Below are 23,626 nucleotides of genomic sequence, written 5' to 3'. Positions count from 1 at the left end.
GAGCTTCATTTTCCCCAAATATGTCGCTATTGAATCTTTATTCACTTATTTTTTGTTGTACAATTTAGCATAAAATTTGTAAAAGGCTCTACTAATAGCCGTCTGTTCCAGATATACTTTATTATCCTCATTTATTTTATTTATTGTCTTCTTCTCCTTTCTCTTCTTCAATTGCCACGCCAGATATTTCCCAGGTTTATTTGCACCTTCAAACGACTTTTGGTTCATTCTCTTAAGATTCCATTCCAGTTCTTTATTATTCATCCCTGTATGACTTCATTGATGGACAATAAGATGTGGCTTCCGAGCAAAGCTCTTCCCACACTCCACACAGTGATATGGTTTCTCCCCTGTGTGCATTCGCTGATGGACATTAAGTGCTGTACTCTGAGCCAACATCTTCCCACACTCCACACATTTATATGGTTTCTCCGCTGTCTGGATTTGTAGATGGTCCTTCAGTTGTGTACTCTTAGCAAAGGTCTTCCTACTCTCCCTATAGTTATATGGTTTCTCTCCACTGTGGATTCGTCGATGGACAGAACGTTGAGCCCTCTGAGAAAAGCTCTTCCCACACTCCATGCATTTATATGGTTTCTCCCCTGTGTGGGTTCGTCGATGGTCAGTAAGATATGAATTGTCAGAAAAGCTCTTCCCACACTCTACACATTTATATGGCTTCTCCCCTGTGTGGATTCGTTGATGGACAATAAGCTTTGACTTCCGAGCAAACGTCTTCCCACATTCCTCACATTTATATGGTTCTTCCCCTATATGGATTCGTCGATGGACAGTAAGCTGTTTACTATGAATAAAACTCTTCCCACACTCCACACATGTATATCGTTTCTCACCTGTGTGGATTCGGTTATGAACAGTAAGCTGTAGCTTCTGACCAAAGGTCTTTCCACACTCCATACATTTATATGGTTTCTCCCCTGTGTGGATTCGTCGATGGACATTAAAATGTGACTTGTCAGCAAAGCTCTTCCCACAATCTACACATTTATATGGCTTCTCCCCTGTGTGGATTCGTCGATGGAGTTTAAGGTGTGTATTCCGTGCAAAGCTCTTCCCACACTCCATGCATTTATATGGTTTCTCTCCTGTGTGGGTTCGTTGATGGGCAGTAAGCTGTTGACACCGAGTAAAGCTCTTCCCACACTCCACGCATGTATATGGTTTCTCCCCTGTGTGGATTCGTTTATGGACAGTAAGCTGTTGACATCGAACAAAGCTCTTCCCACACTCCACACATTTATATGGTTTTTCCCCTGCATGTATTTGTTGATGGACAGTAAATTCTTCATTCCGAACAAAGCTCTTTCCATACTCGGTGCATTTATACAGTTTCTCCCCTGCTTGGGTTCCTCGATGGACAGTAAGTTCTCCACTCTGAGCAAATCTCTTTCGCCAGTGCTCATGTTCATGTCTTTTCTCTCCTGTATGGTTTTGTTGATGGAATGATTCCTCCCCTCTTTTTCCTTTTGTCCCATTGCTTCTTCTCTGCTGTTCCCCTGCCAATGAGAGTTCTCTCTGAGGTTTTCTCCTGGGACTCCCAGCCTCTGGAATAAAGAGGAGACTCGTTAGCCCTTCAAACAAAAGCAGAATTAAGGGAGAAAGGCCATTAACAACTCTTGATAACAACAGAAGAGAAAACCCATTAACAGGAGACATAACAAGTATTAAATTTTGATCATTGAGTTTTCATGTAGGGTGAACATAGAAAAATAGAATCGGAAGGGCCATCGAGTCCAACCTATTGATTGATTAATTCAGTTTGTAGTCTGCTCTTCCACAATCAGGCTCAGAGCGGATTACAGCAGTTTAAAAATAAATAGAAATTAAAATAATTAAGACTGGTAGTAAAAAAAGAGCAGAAGCAATTTTACAACCCACTCTCAGCAGTGCATATTGCACAATCCCACATGTAATCATTTGGGCCCATGATGTCCAATGGCAAATAACAAATAAAGGAACAAAGCCTGAGGAAATTTCAGAGCTAATCCTGTGCTACTCCCTCAGTGATTCCTGCTCCATGTCCAGAGCAAGGCAAAAAAACCCTCTAGGTTCGAGGCAAATGTGGCCTGGAGGGAAATTCTTTCCTGACCACAAAGTTGCTTTCAGAATTACTCTGGGAACATAAGAAAAGGCTTACAAACCTCAAAGCTTAAATGAGTCCAAATTGAATAGCTTAGTATTTAAACAGCTAAATATATAACATACATAACATAATATATAAATATATACACACACACACACACACACATAATAAAACTAATACAGGGCCAAATAAAGTCTCAGTACACATTAAAATCATACTGAAATCTCAAACAAAGACTTTATGCACCCCTGACCAAACGTATTTCGGCCTTATGGTCTTCTTTAGTGTTCAAGTATAGTTCTTACACATTAACTCCACATAATGCTATAATATGTTTAGTCAATGTAGGATGAAATTGGAATTATGCTACAAAAAATGAGGAAAAATGAAAAAAAATTGTTTCAATTTGACAGAATATTTACATTTTTTAATTATGGCATAAAAAGATATTTTTCTTAAAAGAAATTAAGCAAAATTACTTATGCCTAATTAATGTGCAAAACTCAAGGCTGAAATCAACTTAAGGCGCCTCAACTGAAATCCCCTTCTGCCCTCATGAAGTGCACATATCTTGAGTGGTAATTCAATTGTGTACCTGAAAAAATATTCAACCAACATCCTAAGTGTCAGGCCTGATACCCAAAGTACTGCCATATTGTTTTCTGATGCAACTCACTACTGTATTTTTCCAGTGTTGTTTGTATGCAGGTTCACAGAGACAGCTGTGTTCCCAGGAAGGCCTTATCTAGCTCCGCTAGCCACAGACCTTGGAGGAGTTCATGTCTCATTCCCAAGCCTCTGCTTTTACTAGGCATATGGGATGGAAAGGATTTGATACACTGCAACTTGTAACTAACATGTCATTCTCAACAAAGCTTTGTGTTCAGCCAGAAGCTTCCTTGCCTTTGGATTTACTATGGACACCTGTACTTCTTGCATCAAGGGGTGGGAGATGAAATCAGAGTAACTTGAATTTCATAGACTGACACTAAGAACAAAATTTTCTATATAAGAAATGTATAAAAAAGAACCCCAAACCACAAGTATTAAATTATATATAATAATACCATCAAATTAATAAAAAAGTATCATTAAAAAAATTCAAATTTTAAGTGGAGGCACGTGGTAATGTAAGTTGAAAGGGGAAAGTGTCGCAGTCCTTATATATCAGGCAAGGGGGTGATGCAATCAGAGTAAGGGGGCAAATATACATTGGGAATGTCCCAGTGCACAATGGCAGAAGAAATAGGGGGAAAGGAAAAAAATTACAGTGTATAAATGAATATCGACAATACCTAACACAATAAATACATACTAAAAGGGCAACTTAGTATCAGACGCACAACCAATTCACTTCCTCATTCAGGCCATATGGATATAGAGTGTTCAGAGTGTAAATCCAATAGGTCTCTCACTCCCTCAGACATTGCAAAAGATGTAAGCTAGGAGCCTGAATCTTCTCCAGCACCCAGAAATGCAGCTGGTTATCTGTATGTCCCAAGGTCTTGAAATGCTGGACCAAAGGGGTTTCTTTCTTCTTTGTAATCTAATGCAGCTTCTGTGTTCACAAACTCTTTTCTTTACAGCTCTGGTGGTAAAGCCTACGTACATTAGATCACAAGGGCATTGGATTACATACATAACTCATTAGAATTAAACAAATGATTTTATAGAATATCTGCTTCATTTGGATGAATTATAGAGAAAGGTACTACAAAGACAAGAACAAACTGAACAGCTTCTGCAAGGAAAATTCTCAACTGGTTTAGCTTTGCAGTCAATTCCAATCTTATCTCTGAAGGAAGATTTCAATCTACTTCTAACCAACATGTCCTTCCAATTTTTAGAGCACCTGTAAGTGAAAAGACGGGTAGAACGGCATCTCTGAATATTTGACAGAAGGTGCCAATGTTTATTAATGATGTTTTTAACCTGTGTGTATCTACCATCAAAAGTTAATGTCTGTACTGCCGTCTAATTCTAGGAGCCAATAGTGATGATCTAGGAGTATTTTTTACTTTATCAAAACCCTGATCACCCACTTTAGAAGAATAACCCCGATCTACAAACTGTCTCATCAGCCCTTGCAACAAAGTCTGTGAAATGATTGCAGTATCTTCCTATTCTAAACATTTGTGAACAGGGTAGATTTCCTTTTAGATGGGAGGGATGGAAGCTGTCCCCGGCAAGGAAGAAATCTGCATCAGTGTGCTTTCTATATATATCCACCTCAATCGTATTTCCCACCTTTCTAATCTCCACATTTAAAAGCTTAATTTTTTTCTTGTCAAATGTTATTTCAAAATTAATTGTATAATGTATGGTGTTAATGAATTGCCTGAATTGTGACAGCAGATGTGCTGAACCTTTCCAAATCATAAAAATATCATCTAAATACTGCTTATATAAAATGATGTTGCTTCTACACATATTGCTTGCAAACAGAATAAATTTGTTTTCTAATATATTCATGAATACATTAGCAAGTTCTGGGGCAATATGTACCCCACAGCAGTCCCTGAGATTTGCCAAAAAAATTTTCCCCTTGAAATTGGAAATCCAGTTATTTGACATAAAGAATTAGGTGAAGGTTTAGAAGCATTTTGTCTCCTGTCCAGTGTTTCCTGCGATACTTCTAAGGCTTTGTCCTGTGATATATTTGTGTATAAAGAGACCCCATCTAAGGTAACAAAATCATATCCTTCATTTCAAGTTGAATGTAATTAATGTGGCCTTAGAAATTCCATTCTATCCCTTAAAAAGGTAAAGGTAATCTTTTTAAGATTAGAATCCATTCTATCCCTTAGAATCCATTCTATATAGAATCCATTCTATCCCTTAGATCGATATTAATTTTAAGAATGAAAGGTTTCAAAAATTAATCAAAATGCACAGTGCAATTTTCAAGAACAGAACCCTATCCTGAGACAATAGGTTTTCCAGGAACTGGGATCACAACATTGTGAATTTTTGGCAAGAGGTAGAACTGCGGAAGTTTATTTTCAGTTTGTTGGAGAAAATCATAAGTAGACCTAGACAGAAGTTCTGCCAGTAAGGCTTCATCTAAGATACAAGTAATTTCTCTCTTAATTTTAAAGAAGGGTTCCTCAGTAAGCTCACTCTACTGCGAGCTGTTATTTAATTGCCTGTAGGCCTCCTTAACGTCATCTTGCCTATCCCACACCACAACAGCTCCTCTTTTGCCTGCAGGTTTCAAGACAAGATCTTCACAGGCTGTTAATCTTTTTAACGTTTGTTTCTCAGCTGCATGAAAGTTATGCCAAACTGAGATTTCCGATATTTCTGTTTGATGCCATTCTGTTTAAATCCTCCAAAGCTAATTCCTGAATGGCTAAGATTCTAGGATTCTATGAGGGGGCATTAAAACGAGATTTCGGTTTGAATTTAGAATCCTGCCCTAATATTGGCTCTTCTTTGTTCTTAAAATAATCGGATAGCCTTAAGTTTTCTAAACAATTGTTGTACTTCTATCCTTAATTTAAAAGCATCATGATGTGGAGTAGGAATAAAGGAGAATCATTTTTAAAGAACAGATATTTCCAACACTGAGAGGTGCCTATTGTGAAGCTGCCTGCTTGTGAGTTTTCAACGTTTTTCTCCTAAGATATACTTTCGGCTCTGTTGTCATATGTTTTTGCTTCTTTTGTCTATGAAATTGATAGTATTACAAGTACTAGGCATGGAACAAATGGACCTTAGAAGTGTTAGAAATGGTATTAAAAGAGAGAGATTTTCTCTTTAGACCTACTTTTGCATCCTTGGACCATTCATAAACTCTCTTTTCCTCATAATCTTTGAGGTCTCTCTGAAACATTTTACATTTTCTCTCTTTAATCACCATGTACTCATCTTGTTATTAGGGCATTTCTTGAATCTTTTTCCAGATACACAATTGAATTACCACTCAAGATATGCGCACCTGAAGAGGACAGAAGGGGATTTCAATCGACACTTCTTAAGTACTTTTCTGCCTTGAGTTTTTCCTTTAATTAGATGTAAGTAATTTTGAATAAATTCTGATATGAAAAACACCTCCCACCTTGCATTTTGTACATTAATGAGAAGTAATATTGAATGTATTTTTATAAGAAAAATATTTTATGTCATAATTAAAAAATTATAAATATTGTATCAAATTTAAACTTTTCCTCCTATTTTTGTAGCAAAATTCCAATTTGGTCCTACATTGACTGACTATACTTTTAGCATTGTCTGGAGTTAATGTGTAACAACTATGTTTTGCTACTGAAGAAGGCCGTAAGACCGAAATGCGTTTGGTCAGGGGCACAGACATTCTTTGTTTGAGATTTCTGTATGGTTTTAACCTGTGTTGAGGCTGTATTTGGCCCTGCATTATTTTTTAAAAACCATTTTGTAATAAATACATGAATTTGTGTGTGTGTGTATATATATATATGCTCTGTTCCTGTGCTCTGTTCTTGTGGCCCTTTCATAATTCTTTTTTTGGTGTTCCCCCCGACCTTTCTTCTTGTCTTTTTCAACTTATGAAAGGGCCACAGGAACAGAGCACAGGCTCATCACTTCCTGCCCTCCCTCTCACCATCTGCCTGAATTCATACTGAATCATAGACTCAGCATTGCTGACAGACGGCCATCTAGCCTCTATTCACAAACTTCCCAACAAGGAAAGCCCACCACCTCCCAAGGAAACCTGCTCCATTGAGGACCTGCTCTGTCACAAAGTTCTTCCTAATATTTAGCCAACAACTCTTTTGCTTTAATTTAACCCGTTGTTTCTGGTCTCACCATCTACAGCAACAGAAAATAACTGCGTTCCACCCTCGATGTGACAGCTGTCATATTACCTCTCAGTAGCCTCCTCTCCAGACTAAACATACCCACTCCTTCAAACCCTCCACATAGGATTTCGTCTCCAGACCGTTCACCATATTTGTTGCCCTACTTTGGACATATTCCAGCTTCTCAAAATCGTTCTTAAAACTGTAGTGCCCAAAACTGAGCACATTTCTCCAAGTGAGGTCTAAGTGGAGCTAAATTATATTATCACTTCCCGTGATCTGGACATTATATTTCTGTTGATCCAGCCCCAGATCGCATTTGTCGTTTTACCTACCACATCACACTGCTGAATCATGGTCAGTGTATGCTCTTCTAAGACCCCTAGATCTTCTTCGCATGTATTACTGCCAAGACAAGTCTCACCCATCCTGTAATTATGCATTGTTTTCTACCGAGAAGACAAACTTTATATTTGTCGGTGATGAAAGACATTTTGTTAGTTTTATCCCAGTTATCCAGATGGTCAAGATCATTCTGAATCTTGATTCCATCTTCTACAGTATTTGTTACTCCTCCTAATTTAGTATCATTTGGAACTTTAGCAAGTATCCCCTCTATTCCTTCATCCAAGTCATTTATAAAGACTTTGAACAAGAGAGGGCCCAGGACATATCCCTGAGGCTATGCCGCTTGTCATTCCTCTCCAAGAAGATGAAGAACCATTTACAAGCACTCTTTAGCTACGACCTGTTACCTAATCACAAATCCACTTAGCAGCAGCATCCAAATCACATTTGTCAACAAATGCTGACAAGAAAGCCTTACTGAAATCAAGAAAAACTATGTCCGCAGAATTCCCCTCATCTGCCAAAATAGTGACTCAATCTAAAAACGAGATAAGGTTAGTCTAGCATGACTTGCTCTTGAGGAACCCAGGCTTGCTCTTGATAATCACAGCCTTCTTTTTGAAATGCTCCAGGAGTGATTCTTTCAGGATTTGTTCGAACACATTTCCAGATACGGATGTGAAGCTGAAAGATCAATAGTTACCTGGATCCTCCTTTTCCCCCTTCTGGACGATGGGGACAACATGTGCCCATCTTCGATCTTCTGGCACCTCACCTGCTCTCCAAGAATTCTCAGAGATTCTTACAGATTGTCGATTATAGACAGAGTCTCCAAAATCACACCACCAAGTTCCATTAGGACCCTAGGATGCAATCTGGCCCTAGGGATACATTTTCAGTTAAGGAAGCTAGGTGGTTATGTACCACCCCGTCACCTACCCTAGGCTACTCCCTTCTTTCATCATGTATTCTCTTTTTGCCAGGTTGAGCACCCTTTCCCTGGGAAGAGAAGACTGAGGTAAAGTAGAAACTGAGCAGTTCTGCCCTCTCTGTCACCTGTTAAGATTCTACTTTCCTCTCCCTGCAGTGGGCCCACCACTCCCAAGGGGACTCGGACGAACTTCTGTCTTTTCAGGCAACATCTCTCTGAAGTCTGGTTGCCAGCCAGACAATCTGAGAGGGAGGCTTTGCCTCTGCCCCTCTGCTTGAGAATGTTCTGGGGACTCCAGCTGGCCACTCTGGGAAACGGGAGGCAGGGCTAGATGGACCTCTGGCAGATCTCTTCCTGTATTTCAATATGGAATGGAAGGGCATTCTGGAAAAGAGCTTCCTGTATTTCAATATGGAATAGAAGGGCATTCTGGAAAAGAGCTTCCTGTATTTCAATATGGAATGGAAGGGCATTCTGGAAAAGAGCTTCCTGTATTTCAATATGGAATAGAAGGGCATTCTGGAAAAGAGCTTCCTGTATTTCAATATGGAATGGAAGGGCATTCTGGAAAAGAGCTTCCTGTATTTCAATATGGAATAGAAGGGCATTCTGGAAAAGAGCTTCCTGTATTTCAATATGGAATAGAAGGGCATTCTGGAAAAGAGCTTCCTGTATTTCAATATGGAATGGAAGGGCATTCTGGAAAAGAGCTTCCTGTATTTCAATATGGAATGGAAGGGCATTCTGGAAAAGAGCTTCCTGTATTTCAATATGGAATGGAAGGGCATTCTGGAAAAGAGCTTCCTGTATTTCAATATGGAATGGAAGGGCATTCTGGAAAAGAGCTTTAGATGTGAACTATGGGGACCAAAGCTAAGCTCCCTACATCTTCAGCACACTGGTCTTGGATCAATCACTCTTCTCCAGTTTTTCTTACTTCACAGGGTCACTGCGCAAGTAAATGGAATAGAGGTGAGCACAAACTGGGAAAACCTCACGATACCTCGTATCCTGCCCTTCTTAAAAAGTAAGAATTGCTTGAAAACAAGAAATATGGGGATGGGCTTGCTGCCCTCCCCCCATCAGATCACCTGCCCTGGCCTCATCACACCCAAGATCCGATCCCCTCTCTCCAAAGGAGTACAGCCAATCAGAAGAAACACTTCTGGTCTCGGGGGACCAATGGGAGCAGCCCAGAGTGATTCTGGTTATACCTTTAAGGTCCTAAATGGGGCCGGAGTATTTAGGGGCCTGCCTCTGGCCAGGCTGTGCCCTCCCCATTAAGGGCTGACACCCGAGCCCTGCTCTCAGAGCCCCTAAGCAGAGCGACTGGAAGTCACCAGTCACGGGGCCTTTTCAGCAGTGGCTCCTCCCTTCTAGAAGCTTGCCTGGAGCCTACCTTGCTACCTTTTAGCACTGGGTCAAGACCATTTCTTTTCAGCCAGGAATTTAACTAAGGGGTTTCCCATTCTTAGGTGTTCTGCGGTCTCCTGAGGAATCTTTTGCAAATATTTTTGAGGCTACACTGTGGCTACTTCATCCCGTTCTTACCCTAGTTAAAAATTTGGTATTGATAATTCATGTTGTGTTACTTGGAGAGTCATTTAAATAAATGCTGAAAACAACTGGATGGTGTGTACAAGTTTCCTCCAAGATCAGGCACCAATAAGCCTACGTTTTGTTCTCTGTTCTAACTGTTTGAGAAAGCTTTCCTAACTATTCTTGGCTGTTTGCTCTTCAAAAATCTCTCTGTTCTCCAGCCACTGAAGGTTAGCCCAAGAAGTCCTGTCTGGATACACCAGGAAAAAAGGCCACACTACACAAGGAGGTTCATACCTGCTGATCTCTCGCTTTCTTCTGGCTCCAGAAGTCCTCCTTTTGGGAAAAGAAACAGAAAAGTGACTGCATGAGAGGCGAGGAGGTAGTGCTTGGATCCGGAAGTCTCCGTCTCTGGATACCGCACGTGTTCCAGAGCAGAGGAGGGAGCAGGGCACTCCAGCACAGGGAAGGGAATCCCTAGCCCAGACACAGCCACCATGGCCCAGGATCTCAGCCCCCTCCAAAGGCATGCAGAATCCAGCATTCCAGACTGACACCATCTAAGGCGGCCCTGAAGAACGTCCAGTAAGGACTCCTCTTTCTTTTAACAGCCCCTGGACTCCTTGTAGGGTGCGGAAATGGTGTTGATCAACCCCCCAGATGCGGAATTCTTACTAAAGATTTCTAGCATGGCTTGACCATACCGAACTCTACACTAGTGTCAGTAGAATGAATAGAATGACCCTAATTCATCCCTGCGCCGCCACCCCACCGTTATCCTCCTCTTGTCCGATGGGAGACCGTAAGATCCTTGGAGCAAGGAAATGTCTTTTTGTACTTTTGTAAAAACGAAGTGAAGGGCCCTATATAAATCCTAATAATATTATGTTTGTTATTTTAAATGCTGACTTCCTTCGCTGCTCTGAAAGGCCCATGAGGAGGCATTGTTGATATCCCATGAAGTGTTCCTCTAAGTTTACAAACCCATAATTTAGCTTACCAGTTAATACTTGGGAAATCCACTAGATATGCAGAAGTCCTTCCTTTGTGGGCATGTGCAACCCCCTCCCCCACTCCACAACCAAGAGTCTCCATTAGAAGAGCCCTACGAGAGACCTACGAAGGAGCAATTTCTGCCTTCAGCTTTTGTGAATTAAGGGAAAGGGGACCCTTACCCAGGAAGGCCACATTCTGAAAATTGTCCTCCATGACTTCCTTGTGAAGTCTTCTTTTTTCCACATCCAGTAGAGACCACTCCTCGTCACTGAAATGAACAGACACATCCTCGAAGGTCATCAGAACCTGAAAAGAGAAAGAAAGAAACCTCTCTATCCTCTCAGAGAATGGAACAAAACTTCCCCTTATGAGGAAAAGCCAAAAATGATTACAACTAGAGTTTCCTACAGCATCCAAACTTCATCAGAGCTTTCCATTTTCCTTCTAGTGAACGGCACAGATAGCGACCAAGGCAAAGAGAGTGATGGGTTTTCTCTGGGCTCAAGAGAGGAGGGTGGTAGGAGGCACTCGTGGTCACGCTTTGCAGTTCCACACTTACCCATTCTGGCCACGTGGAAGTTGCTTTATTTCTGCTGCAAAGAATTGGCGAAGAATTTATTGTTGGTTTCAAGGCCTCGTCTGGAAGGATGAAAAGATAATTGGAAGACATTCAAATCTTTTTAGATATTTAGCATTTCAGCTCCTTGCATAGGGAAAAAAGATTCTCTTGGCTCATGGTCACACAACTACCTTTGCATCCTTATTTGGGATGATGTTTTGATTCCAAACATTTGCAAAATCCAGTCTTGGTAGAGATATCATAGACAAATGCAGGCCTTTTTCTCCAATGGTACAGAATTCACTGCACAAATACGGAAGAACTCAGAAATGCAGGACAGAAGAAGCTCTGTACTCACTGACAGAATCACAGCTACCATTCCCAAGAATGGTATGGATAAGACAGGTACGTATGGGAAAAGGCAGACTTTGGGTGAAGCACTACTGGTAAAGTACTGCTATGGCTGTTGGTGAAGTACCACACTGCCCAATTTGCTGAGTGGCACTTCTTCCGTCCATCTTCCAGCGCAGGTCATCCACCAGAGCGACCAAGGCTGTTTCAGTCCCATAACCAAGCCTCAAACCAGACTGGAAAGGACCTGACCTATTTGCCTCATCCAGGAAAGCTTGAATGTTTCCAGTTGCCACCTGCTCAGTCACCTTACTCAAGAATGGAACAAGAATGGAATCATCTCACTCAAGAACGGACTGGTCGATGGGCCCTGTGTAGGCTTTCTTTAGACGTGGGCGCAACACAGTCTGTTTTGATGCTGTGGCAACCACCCCCTCCCACAACCAGGCCCGCCCTGGCAGATTTCATTAGCAAGGGAGGCAAGGTCAGACAGGCAGGTGAGAGGCCTCAAACCCCAAGGATCCTGCCCCCTTCCTCCGATTAAATACACTAAAAAGCATCCCAGCCAATGAGATGAGTCTCCACCTGGCACCCTCTGACCCTGTCACTGCTAACACAGAGTCCAAGTCGAAACTTGATGTGATTTTCTCTGCAAAGTGCTGAGCAAAAAGGTCACAGCAGGTCACTGAAGCCTCGACTTCCTCCTGCAGTCCAGATCCCAAAAGGCCTCTGTCCACCCAGCTCAGCTCCGCTAGCCTACACTGTGCAGACGCAAAGGTGGCTTAGAAGGGATCTCTGCGGCCATCACTGCCACGGAGTAGGCTTTAAAGGGAGCTTTTGCCGTCTCTCTCATCCTTTCATCTCCTGAGCCCCCTCAGCAATCCCAAATGGCTACCTGAGGGCGCCTAGGAGCAGACAGCTCAATTCCCCTGGTCAATTCCTAATTCCTGAGTCAACCAGGATATTGATAGAAGCTCCAACCGTATCAGCAGGAAATTCTCTGTGCCATCTGAAAACTGGTCAGATCCATCAGATCACTTTAAATGATCCCCCACCCCTGTTCCGTCCTGTAAGGCTAAATCCCAGCAAGTGGTAGAGTTGCCAGCCTCCAGGTAGTGGCTGGAGATCTCCTGGAATTGCAACTGGTCTCCAGGCCACAGAGATCAGTTCACCTGGAGAAAATGGCTACTTTTGGGGGTGGACTCTATGGAATTATGCCATGCCAAGGTGCTTTCCCTCCCCAAACCCCACTTTCTCCAGGTTTCTCCACCCTCCAGATCTCCAGGAATTTCCCAACTTGGAGCTGGCAACCCTAGCAAATGGTGAGCTGTCCATGACAAGGTGACTATCTTCAGTCCCCCCCCCACACACACACACATACACCTTCACATCACCTTCTGCCCAGAGTAAAAAACACCACGTCAAGAGCGTATCCTGTGCAGGGTGTGGGGCCTGTGGTTACCTGAGACAGGCCCATGGTTGTCATGGAGGCCAGAAATCCTGAACTGCTCCCAAACAAGGTAGTCTCTGAATGGGTGTTGAAGTCCCTCAGAACAACTACAGCATAAGACCTCCTCAAGGCTTACAGTTTTCTTCCTCTTCTTATCAGCCCCACACGCTATCTTCCCAATTTTTAACATTAATTTACATGAATCCTCATTTTTTTGCATTCTGAGGTACCTTTCTCCTCTACGCTGTTCTTCCAATTAATTGGCACTGGTTTTAAATCAATTCTAGGTTTTCAGTTCCCCAAATGGGTATTTCTCAACTGAGAAGCTTGAGTGACCATCTTTCTCACACTAGACTGAGGTCAGGAAAATAAAAGCAGCCCCTCCTACACTCAAAGAGGCCAACGAATGGGTACGGCAGCCCTTTTGATCTTACCCAGAAAAGCTGCTCCGGGGCAACACTCGATGTTTTCCTGCACCTGAAACAGAAGTGGGGAAAGTTGAGAAAAGGAGCAGGTAAAATGCTGGGTGGTGGTGGAGAGGGGGGAGGGGGTTTCTAAAAAAGTTGCATGTGTGGATTCCAAGGATATCCTTGATCATATCTCGTGCCCCACCTACTACCTTGATCTTACCCGCTGGTCTGGATTCTTGTCCTCTGCGTGGCTCAGGAGGAACCCTTCTGCCAGGGCCACCGCCTGGGAACTGCTCTCCGGCCCACATTCCCTGACCCAGCTCTCCATCTCTGGGGGCAGGATGGCCAGGAACTGCTCCAGGATCACCAGGTCCAGGATCTCCTTCTTGCTATGCCTTTCTGGCTTCAGCCACTGGAGGCAAAGGCGGTGGAGTTGGCTGCAGACCTTTCGGGGGCCTTCGGACTCCTGGTAACAGAAGTGCCGGAATTGCTGGCGCTCCACATCTGAAGGGGGAAAATCCTCTCCCAGGCTCTTCTGTGTGGTTCCTTCCCTCAGCTCCCTTCTGCTCCCAGCCTCTTTGGTATCAGGGCCTTTTCTTGCTTCTGGATCGACTGAGTTCAGCTCTCCCCTCATCCTCCTTTCCTCTCCAAACAGCCTCCACCTGCACCAGTTGACCACCTTCCTCCTCTACCAGATTCTTTTTTCAAGGCAAGTGTGGGATAAATGACCTCCTGCAATGAATAGACTCATCTGTTGCACACACACAAACACTGAAACCTGAATGTAAAGAGGTAACCCATGACTCATGAAAGACCATGGAATACCCTGGAATGAAGAGTGTTCTTAAAGAAAAAGCGGGATGGAGGAAGTGAGGAGGAACTTCCACAGAGCAAGCAGAAAGGTTCCTCTCTGCTTAACCTATGCATTCCTAAACTATAAACTAAAGATTCCTGCAGCATTCACATGCCAGAGATCATTACATGGGACAAGGAGCAGGGTGCATATTTATAAAATGGTTGTATATTGACTTCTGATATTTTATGTAATTTTATAGTGACTTGTTTGCTGTCTTAGATCTTTGTATGCCATTAAAGGTACTTGAATTGAATTGATAAAATGGTTGTGAAGTTAGGAAGAGTGAACCAGGAGCAGATCAGAGCAAGTAAGAGTCCAAGAGATGCGGCATCTGTCTAATCATGCTGCAGACAATCAGAGAAAATTTCAACAGCAGGTTGACTTGTCCATGGAAGCCGCCAGGGCCATGGAGAAGGCAGAGGTGAAAGCTATATATACTGAAGAAAATGCATCGTTTGTGATAAACAGTGACTTGACCGAAAAATTTGAGGTAAGAAAAGGTACAAGACAAGGATGTCCACTTTCACCTTTACTGTTTGTTATGGTGTTAGAAATACTTTTGAGGCAAATAAGGGAAGATGACAGCATCAAAGGTATAAAACGCAAACGGTTTTCTTACAAGTCTAGAGCTTTTGCAGACGATGTGATGTTTATAGTGGAAGATCCAGTCCAGACATTACCAGCACCGTTAGATAAAATTAAAGAATTTGGAAATCTGGCTGGGTTTAGTATTAACAAAACAAAGTCGAAATTGCTCTGTAAAAATATGATAAAAAAGAAACAGGAGGAATTAATGAACGTTTCTTTTTTTTTTTTTAATAAATTTTTTATTTTTCATAGCTACAAAACACTACACAAAACTATCACAAGGAAAGGGGAGAGGGAAGGGACAAAGGGAGGGTGGAAAAAGAAAAGGGGGGGAATGAACTACAAACACTAAACACTACACTTCAATGTTTCCCTTCATACTGTCATAATACAAAAATAGCTCCATAAAATAATGATGGAGTGGTTAATCATACAGAGAATAAACATTTCAAATTCTGATTAAACTTTCCTCCCCCTTCTAGGTCCCGGACGCAATTCTCTCTGTGCAACTGCTGTTGCGATGCTCTCCTCCTCCCCCCCCCCTCCGGCTCCTCCTTTTCTTCGTTCTTGGTGCAGCAGAGTTCTGGGTTTTTATTCTCAAAATCCTTTAGTTGATCTTCTGATAATATCTTATAGGCCTGATCTTTATATCTGAACCATATTCCTTCCGGGAATAACCATTTGTACTTTATTCCATGGTCCCTCAGAAGTGCTGCAAACTTTTTATATTTAAAACGCCGTTTCCGGACTAGAAATGGAACGTCCTTCAAAATCTTGACTTTCAAACCCATAAAGTCCAAATCCGCATTGTATGAGTTATATAGGATGGTGTCCCGGATCTTTTTAGATGAAAAGTCAATAATGATCTCACGAGGCAACTGTCGCTTTGTTGCATATTTTGAAGAAGCCCGACGGACCTCCAAAATGGCGCTTTTGACCTCTTCTTTAGTCGTCCTCGCAGGTGTCACCAGTAGTTCCGAGACCAAATCCCACAGATCCTCATTTTCCTCCTCTTTCACGTTTTGGAGACGCAAAATTGTCTGCGTTCGTTTCACCTGTAGCCCGATCAGCTGGTTCTCCACCAACCTCAGCTCCTTTTTTGTAGCCTTCACAAGTGACGCACTTTCCAGAGCAGACTTTTCTGCCCCCCCCCGCTGCTGCCTTAATGGTTTTCACCTCGCTTTCAATTGAGCCCACCCTTTGATCAGTTTCGTTCAGCTTGTCAACAAAGGGTTTTATAGCTTCCACCACCGCCCTGCGTACCAACTCTTCGAGCGACTCCCCCTTCTGCAAGGTAGCCGAGATTGACTTACCGAGAGCGGGACTTTGCTTCCTTGCTGCCATTTTGGGGGGGGGGGCGCCAACAAAATTCTGGAACTCAACGAAGGGGAAGAGCGAGTCTTCTTCAGATCAACCTCTCCTTCACAAACGCTTGTAGAACAGAAGGGATTCGCTTGTTTACAGGCTTCCGCCTGTTTCTTTTACTTGCCGTTTCTCGTTGCCCGGCGGCACTCGAGGCGCCGCGCACATCTGCCGGCCTCCATAGGGACAAACGGGCAATTCCCCCCCCGCATTGACTTCGGGGAGTTCTTCCCGCCGCGTCCTGGACCCTGGCTCCCTCCCTGGGAGTCCTGGGGGCTAATCCTTGTGGGTCAGCCGCCCGGTCAGGGTGCCCGGTCGTTTCCTCCCGGACCAGCCGAGAGGAGCGTCCGGCATGGCTGAGAAAACGAAACCGAATCCGAATTAATGAACGTTTCAAAGTGTGAAGTGGTTCAGAAAACAAAATACCTGGGAATAGAACTATCAGCTAAGAATATAGACTTATTTAAAAACAACTATGAAAAATTGTGGTTACAGATAGAGAGAGATTTGCTGAAATGGAATAAAATGAACTTGTCACTGTTGGGACGTATTTCAGTTGTAAAAATGAATGTACTACCTAGAATGATGTTTCTGTTTCAAACGATTCCAGTTGTTAAAGATAAGAAGCACTTTGATAAATGGCAAAAGAGGGTATCAGAATTTGTTTGGGCAGGGAAAAAACCAAGAATCAAGATGAAAGTGCTGTGTGACGCAAAGGGAAGGGGAGGCCTTCAGTTACCAAATCTGAGACTGTACCATGAAGCGGTTTGTTTAATTTGGTTGAAGGAATGGGTAAAATGATCTAATTTCAAACTGTTAGCTTTAGAAGGGTATAATAACTTGTTTGGTTGGCATGCGTATCTATGGTATGAAAAACATAAAATGGATGGTATGTTCCAGCATCATTTTGTGAGGCGGAATGTCTTTATGATTTGGCAAACATATAAGAAATTCATGGGAGAAAAAAGACCTATGTGGATTGTACCGGCAGAAGTGGTGAACCCAAATATGTATTATAAGGGGGAAGATTGGTTGACTTACAAAGAGCTACTGTGGGGTGATAGAGACAACCTCAAAATAAAAAGTAAAGAGGAATTACCATTTGGTTATGGTTGGTTGCAATATATAGACAAACTGAAGATGTATTTGAAGCTGATAAAAGAAATGTGGGTTTTAGATTAAAAAATACAGAAATAGAAGAAATTTTGTTTGGTGAAGAAGTAAAAATGATTTCTAAAATGTATAAAATTTTATTGAAATGGTATACACCGGATGAAGTTGTTAAAATTCAAATGGTGAAGTGGACAATAAACGTCAATAAAGAAATTACAATGGAAAGTTGGGAATATTTATGGAAGAACACTTTGAAGACTTCTACATGCAATAATTTGAAAGAAAATGGTTATAAGATGATGTACAGATGGTATTTAACGCCAGAAAAATTAGCAAACGCAAACAGTGAAATGTCAAACAAATGTTGGAAATGTAAAAAACATGAGGGCTCTTTTTACCATATGTGGTGGACTTGTGACAAGGCCAAAATATTTTGGTCTAAGATTTATGCAGAGATGCTGTCAATTTTGAAGTGTAAACTGTTGAAGAGCCCTGAAATGTTGTTGCTAGGATTAAACATGCAAGAAGTAAATATGGGGGACAGGACACTGTTATATTATATGACTGTTGCAGCAAGAATATTGTATGCACAATACTGGAAGCAGGAAGACATACCAGAAGTGGAGGAATGGATTCAAAAGCTGTTATATATGGTGGAGATGGACAAAATGACAAGGAAACTAAGAGAGCATAATCCAAACGAATTTCTAAGTGACTGGAGAAAATTTAAACATTATTTGGAAAATAAATGGGATGTGAAAGGACAACCGTGGACTTTAGAGAACTATTGAGAGTTGTGGAGAATGAATATGAACTTTACCTTTGGTAATAGGGATTATAGTGTGAATAGAGGTAATGATAAGAAATAAAGGGGTTTTAGTGCTGTTGGAAGTCAAAAGGGGAAAAGGGGGAGGGGGAAAGGATGGGGGGACATATACATGAATTTAAAGGGTAATGAAATTGTAGATTTTAATGAGATGTATGTTTAACCCTGTAACGAAATGGTTACCAAGGCTGAAATGAGTGCCAGTTGCTGTTAATCTGTCTTTAAAAGTGTGTGTGGGGGGGAAATGTTCCCCATGAGGTTTGATGGGCTGTGGGGCCAGGGAGAGGCCTGCAGGAGTCTTGGTGTGGGACGCCTTTCTTCCTGGACTACAACTCCCAGCTGCCCCGGGGCCAAGAAAATGCGGGAAAAATAAGGGGTGGAGCCTGAATAGATAGACTCAGCCTATCCTGAGGAAAAAAGTCAGTCACCTTCTTGGTTGAAAAAGGAGAGGCTCCTGCTGCTGGGTGAAACCCGGTTGCCTAGGCCCTAAGTGTGGAGGGCCTGGGAGGCAGCAGAGAGGGAATAAAAGGTGAACCTTCCCTCAGACCACCACCCCCTTAAGGAAGAGTAAGGAACAGTGTGGTAGGGAAAGCAGACGGCGGTTCTCTTCAGTTTGATTTTCTGCCCTGTGAGTTCTGAACCGGGGGGTCTACCCCTATGTGTTGTGCCTTTACATGCTTGTATATAGTGCTCTGTATATAGTTATTAAATTATACTTTTTTGAATATAAGGGACCTTGTGGAGCTCTGACTACGTAACCTCCCCCACTTGGCATGCTACAGGAAGGGAGGGAGCCCAGGAGAACGGATCAGGCCAGACCTTGGTGGGTTGCCAATTCTCCAGGGCCCAATCAAAGATTGGGCAATTCACTTCCCAGTAAGGAAATTCAGCCGGAGGGGTCTCACTGCCCCTCAGTCAGGCGGTGTACAAATCAGTGAGTGGTGGCAGCAACGGAGAGTGTGAACCACGCCCACCAGGGACAGTGGGAGGCGGATAGCAGGGCTAGCAGGCCATTGACGGCGGCTCAGTTGCCCGGACTGAGAGCCAGCGCCTGTTCCGTCACAAACCCATTCAATAAAATTTTTATTAAAAAAAAAAAAAGAGAAGGCAGAGGTGAAGAAGGGGACCCTAACTTGGAATCTTGCAGGCCTCCAACCCACTGATTGGTTTCATATAACTGTGCAAACAAGCACTCTAACAGTGCAATCCTAAGCAGACTTACGCCAGCCTAAGCCCATCAAAAACTATGGGCTTAGGCTGGAGTACCTCTACTTAGGATTCCACTGTAAATATCATAACAAGTTGGCAAAGGTTTATATGCCAAGTAAAAATGAGATTTTTGAAGGGTACCTTTTAAAGTAAGGTAAGTAAAGTAAGGAGTTGATATATTCATATTATCTTGAGAGGGTGCTTTTAGTCTAGAAAGCCCTATTCGTTGTCATTCAACGATCTATGTTTTTGTACTCTGGCTGGGTTTTGATGCTGGGTTTTTAATGAATAGCTGTTAATCTTTTATGTTTTCATTATGATGTGCTTTTTAAGCCCCCTCATTCAGGCTCTCTGGAGAGGTAGCATAAAAATTCTCTAAATAAATATCTTTTTCATACAAGAAAGCAAAGCCAGGCAGAGATCTTGCAGATTTTGTCTGGCAAGGAAAAGTTCTCTTGTGGGCAGCAGAGTGGAGTGGAGAGGGGAACCCTCCAAAAACTCAAGTTTGATATTCCAGAACACCAAGAAAATAACAACAACAACAACAACAACATAATAACATTTGATGTATATACTGCCCTTCTGGACAACGTTAATGCCCACTCAGAGCAGTTTACAAAGTGTGTTATTATTATCCTCGCAACAATCACCCTGTGAGGTGGGTGAGGCTGAGAGAGCTCTGAGAGAGCCGTGACTGACCCAAGGTCACTCAGCTGGCTTCAAGCGGAGGAGTGGGGAATCAAACCCGGTTCCCCAGATCAGAGTCCCGCTGCTCTTAATTAACAACATCAAAACTACATGAGAACACTACAGCAGCAATAGGCTTATTTAAAAAATTACATGACTGCCTCTCAATTTAAGCCCAACCACAGCAGCCTCACTCCTCTGAGTAGGGCCTTCTGCAGGCGCCACCCTGAAAATGGGCAAAATCTACAGTTGCCAACTATGGCCCAAATTGCTATCCACGTGAAGACCCTGTATTTGGAAAAGGTGTCCCTCCTTGCGGACACGGAAGAAACACTTCACAACACAAAAATAAGAATCCAAGGCACAGATCCTTAGGCATCCTTAGCATTGTTGTAGGATGCACTCGAATCTGCCCCAAAGAGTAGTAGTAAGCAGGAGCTCTCAGAACACCTGAGTGACTTATATGAAACACTAGATATGGCATAGCCATAGAACAGAAGGGACATAACCGTAGAAGAATTTAGCTTTAATATACCTGTCCATAGGCCTAACTCTCTGTAACAGACACAAGGAAGAGGCGCTTTGTCTTCATCTCTTTAGCCTTGCATTTCGGCCTGGGTTGGCTGTAAAGCCGAAAGCGCATTCTAGAGATACAAAACAACTTGCCCTTCCTGCCTGGTCTCTGCCAAGTCACAAGAGATACGTTCACACCTTGATAACAGAGTACTCGCTCTAGCTAAACTGTCTTCATTGTCTTGTTGGGAAAGATGAATAGCCAAGTATATGCTACATACTGGGGTACTTGTTTATGCTGATGGTAACAGATCGAAGATTAACAATGGATTCTTGTAGCGTTAAGGGATGGGAACAGGCCAACTGAAGGCCTTGGGGATGACACACAGCTACCAAATAGTTACTTTATTGGCATTACAGGTACCCAAAAGGGACTGTTTGTCCTTTGAAATGAGAAGCAACTTTTGCAAGTGTTAATTGAGTAAGGGGACAACCCCTAATTATGCCAAACCAATGGAATGACGTTAGGTCATATGTACACGTAACTAACTTGACCAGTAACTTATTGAACGCATAATTTCTGCTAATGAACCAAACGTGATAAAAGTTCATGTAATGGCTTTGAAACCCCGAAGACCACCTGGGTTCTGAGGGGCCTTACACTCTCTGCCCACTCTCTTCCCTCTATTCGAATAAACCAGTAAGTTTTACCCTTGTCACTGGACTCTGCCCTCTGCTTCTTTTCTGAGTCTGGCCTAGAAGCAGTTCAGGACACGTGTTTGCGTGTAACATTGTTACAGGGGGTTCCCCAAAACTCATCATCTTATCACTCCACAAGTCCAGGGCCGCAGGAGTTTGGGGGACCCCATGAAAAATATCCCTACGATCCATGAGGATCTGTGTTTTTGAATCAAATTTTGGCACCAATTCATGGCTGCCCTCCTTTCTATAAAAGGAATGCTTCTTGTTCCCAGATATCCCGGCACTGTCACAATTTATTGGGGGCAGAGCAGAGGGGCAAAGGCTTCATCTTCGCTTACACGACCAGGGCGTGTCTTCTCTTGTTGCCTGCAACTGGCGAACACGTGAATGCAGAACTGAATTATTCAGGAGGGCTTTTTCCTCAGGGAATATGATGACGGCGCAGTAAGGGAGATATTTTGCTGCCATAATGTTCCTATTGGATAGATGCCCTGCAGTGTTAACTTGCTTTGTCAATTTAGTTAGGCTTTGTTTCAGCTCTGTATCAGATTTCTGCTTTTTTTAAAAAATTAAATTTCCTAGCATTTGATCATATTGGCTTACGCGCTTCAATTTGCTTTGAGTCTCGCGGAGACTATAAATGGCATACAGTAAATAAAATGAAGCGATGCCAAAAGAGAGGCTGTTTTGCTAGAGATCGCAGACAGCAGCAGAATGCAGAGAAAAAAGGTGGCCGGGGATGCAGCCCTTCTTGCAAGAAGGACTCAGCTCCACCCCCAGGGAAGAGGGGCTGCCAGAGAGCAGGCAGGAAAGCCCTGGAGGTGAGTGGAGCCCTCTGGTTATGTACTAATACCAAAAGCAGGGAGGCCTTTTGCAAAGGAAATATTAGTCCATTACTTACCTCTATTTAAAAAGTCCTCCAATGCCGCCTCCTCTCCCTCCCCGACTCAACAAAGGAAGTGTCTGCGGCAAGCCAAGTGGCCATGTCTCTTCAGGCCTCTCTAGGAATACAGACTCTTTCCTTTTAACCCTTAGGTTGACTCTCCGGAAAGCGGAAAAGAGCGGACCCACTTCTGCCTCCGCCCTTCCCGAGGGTGCATTTTTACATCGTAGCAAGAATGAAGGGCCCTCGTTAGAACCTCGCGAACTTTCGAGGTCAGGGTAAAAGCTGGGACAAATCGGAACGGGTATTAAACAAAGAGTAGGTGAAGGTAAAGTGTGTGCAAGCACCGAGTCATTACTGACCCACGGGGGGACGTCGCACCACGACGTTGTCTTGGCAGACTTTTATTACGGGGTGGTTTGCCATTGCCTTCCCCAGTCATCTGCACTTTAACCCCAGGGAACTGGGTACTCATTTTGCCGACTTTGGAAGTAGGGTTGTCAGCCTCCAGGTGGTAGCTGGAGATCCCCCGGAATTATAACTGCTCTCCAGGCCATAGAGCTCAGCTGCCGTGGAGAAAATGGCTGCTTTGGAGGGTAAATTGTATGGCATTATACCTTGCTGAGATCCCTTCCCTCCCCATCGCCTGCCTTCTCCAGGCTCCCCTCCCAAAATCTCCAGGAATTTCCCAGCCTGGACCTGGCAACCCTACTTGGAAGGATGGAAGGCTGAGAGCCAAGCTACAATGGACACCTGACACATGTTGGGAAATCTAGGCATCCTGGTCTTACAGCTTGGCTCTCAATTTAATTGAAGTTTACAGAGCAACACTCTATGGGAGAGAGAACATGCGGTCGGGAGGGGAGTGCAGGCATCGGGCTCTCGTTGGGCGCCCACCTTCCCCTCCTGCCGGCTTTCTGTAAACTTCAATTAAATGGAGAGCCAGGCTGCAAGACCAGGACACCTACATTTCCCATCAAATCCTGAGGGAAGCTGACAAGTGTCCAACCTGTGTCAGGCGTCACTTGTAGCTTGGCTCTGAGTCAACCTTGAGCCGCTACCTGAACCCGGCTTCCGCCAGGAATGAACTCAGGTCGTGAACAGAGCTTGGGCTGCAGTAGTGCAGCTTACCACTCTGCTCTACCACAAAAAACAGACGGAAGCATCAAAGATACTGGAGTACAATATTTTGGAAAAAAGGTTCCTTCTCGTCCTAAACCATTCCTGTCACATGTTCTGTCCCGAAATCTCCAGGGATTACCCAAACAGGAGTTGGCAACTCTAACTGGGGAGGCTGAGAATGGTGGAGCAGTAAATGTCCTACTCTTAAAATATAAGAGATAAGGAAGATAAGGGGCTTCTAAGCAGGACCAGCTTTGCTGTTATGGCCTCCAGGAGAAAATTCTCGATGGGTTGGC

The 23,626-nt window shown here is 43.2% G+C and overlaps 1 protein-coding gene across 1 annotated transcript; it reads right to left on the bottom strand.

Annotated features, from left to right (window-relative positions):
- Positions 1–276: 276 nt before the first annotated feature.
- LOC129324539 (zinc finger protein 883-like) lies at positions 277–22,305 on the bottom strand. Its single transcript, XM_054971848.1, has 7 exons — positions 22,227–22,305; positions 13,690–14,201; positions 13,494–13,536; positions 11,259–11,338; positions 10,879–11,005; positions 10,001–10,039; positions 277–1,565 (listed from the first exon to the last, which is right to left on the bottom strand). Exons 2-7 carry the CDS (start codon positions 14,101–14,103, stop codon positions 277–279), a joined length of 1,992 nt encoding a protein of 663 aa, XP_054827823.1. The 5' UTR covers positions 14,104–14,201; positions 22,227–22,305.
- Between the last annotated feature and the right edge of the window lie 1,321 nt (positions 22,306–23,626).

This window comes from Eublepharis macularius, chromosome 2 (genome assembly GCF_028583425.1).
Source record: "Eublepharis macularius isolate TG4126 chromosome 2, MPM_Emac_v1.0, whole genome shotgun sequence".
NCBI lineage: Eukaryota > Metazoa > Chordata > Lepidosauria > Squamata > Eublepharidae > Eublepharis > Eublepharis macularius.
Note: the sequence above shows the minus strand (reverse complement) of the source record. Positions and strands in the feature narration are given on the sequence as shown.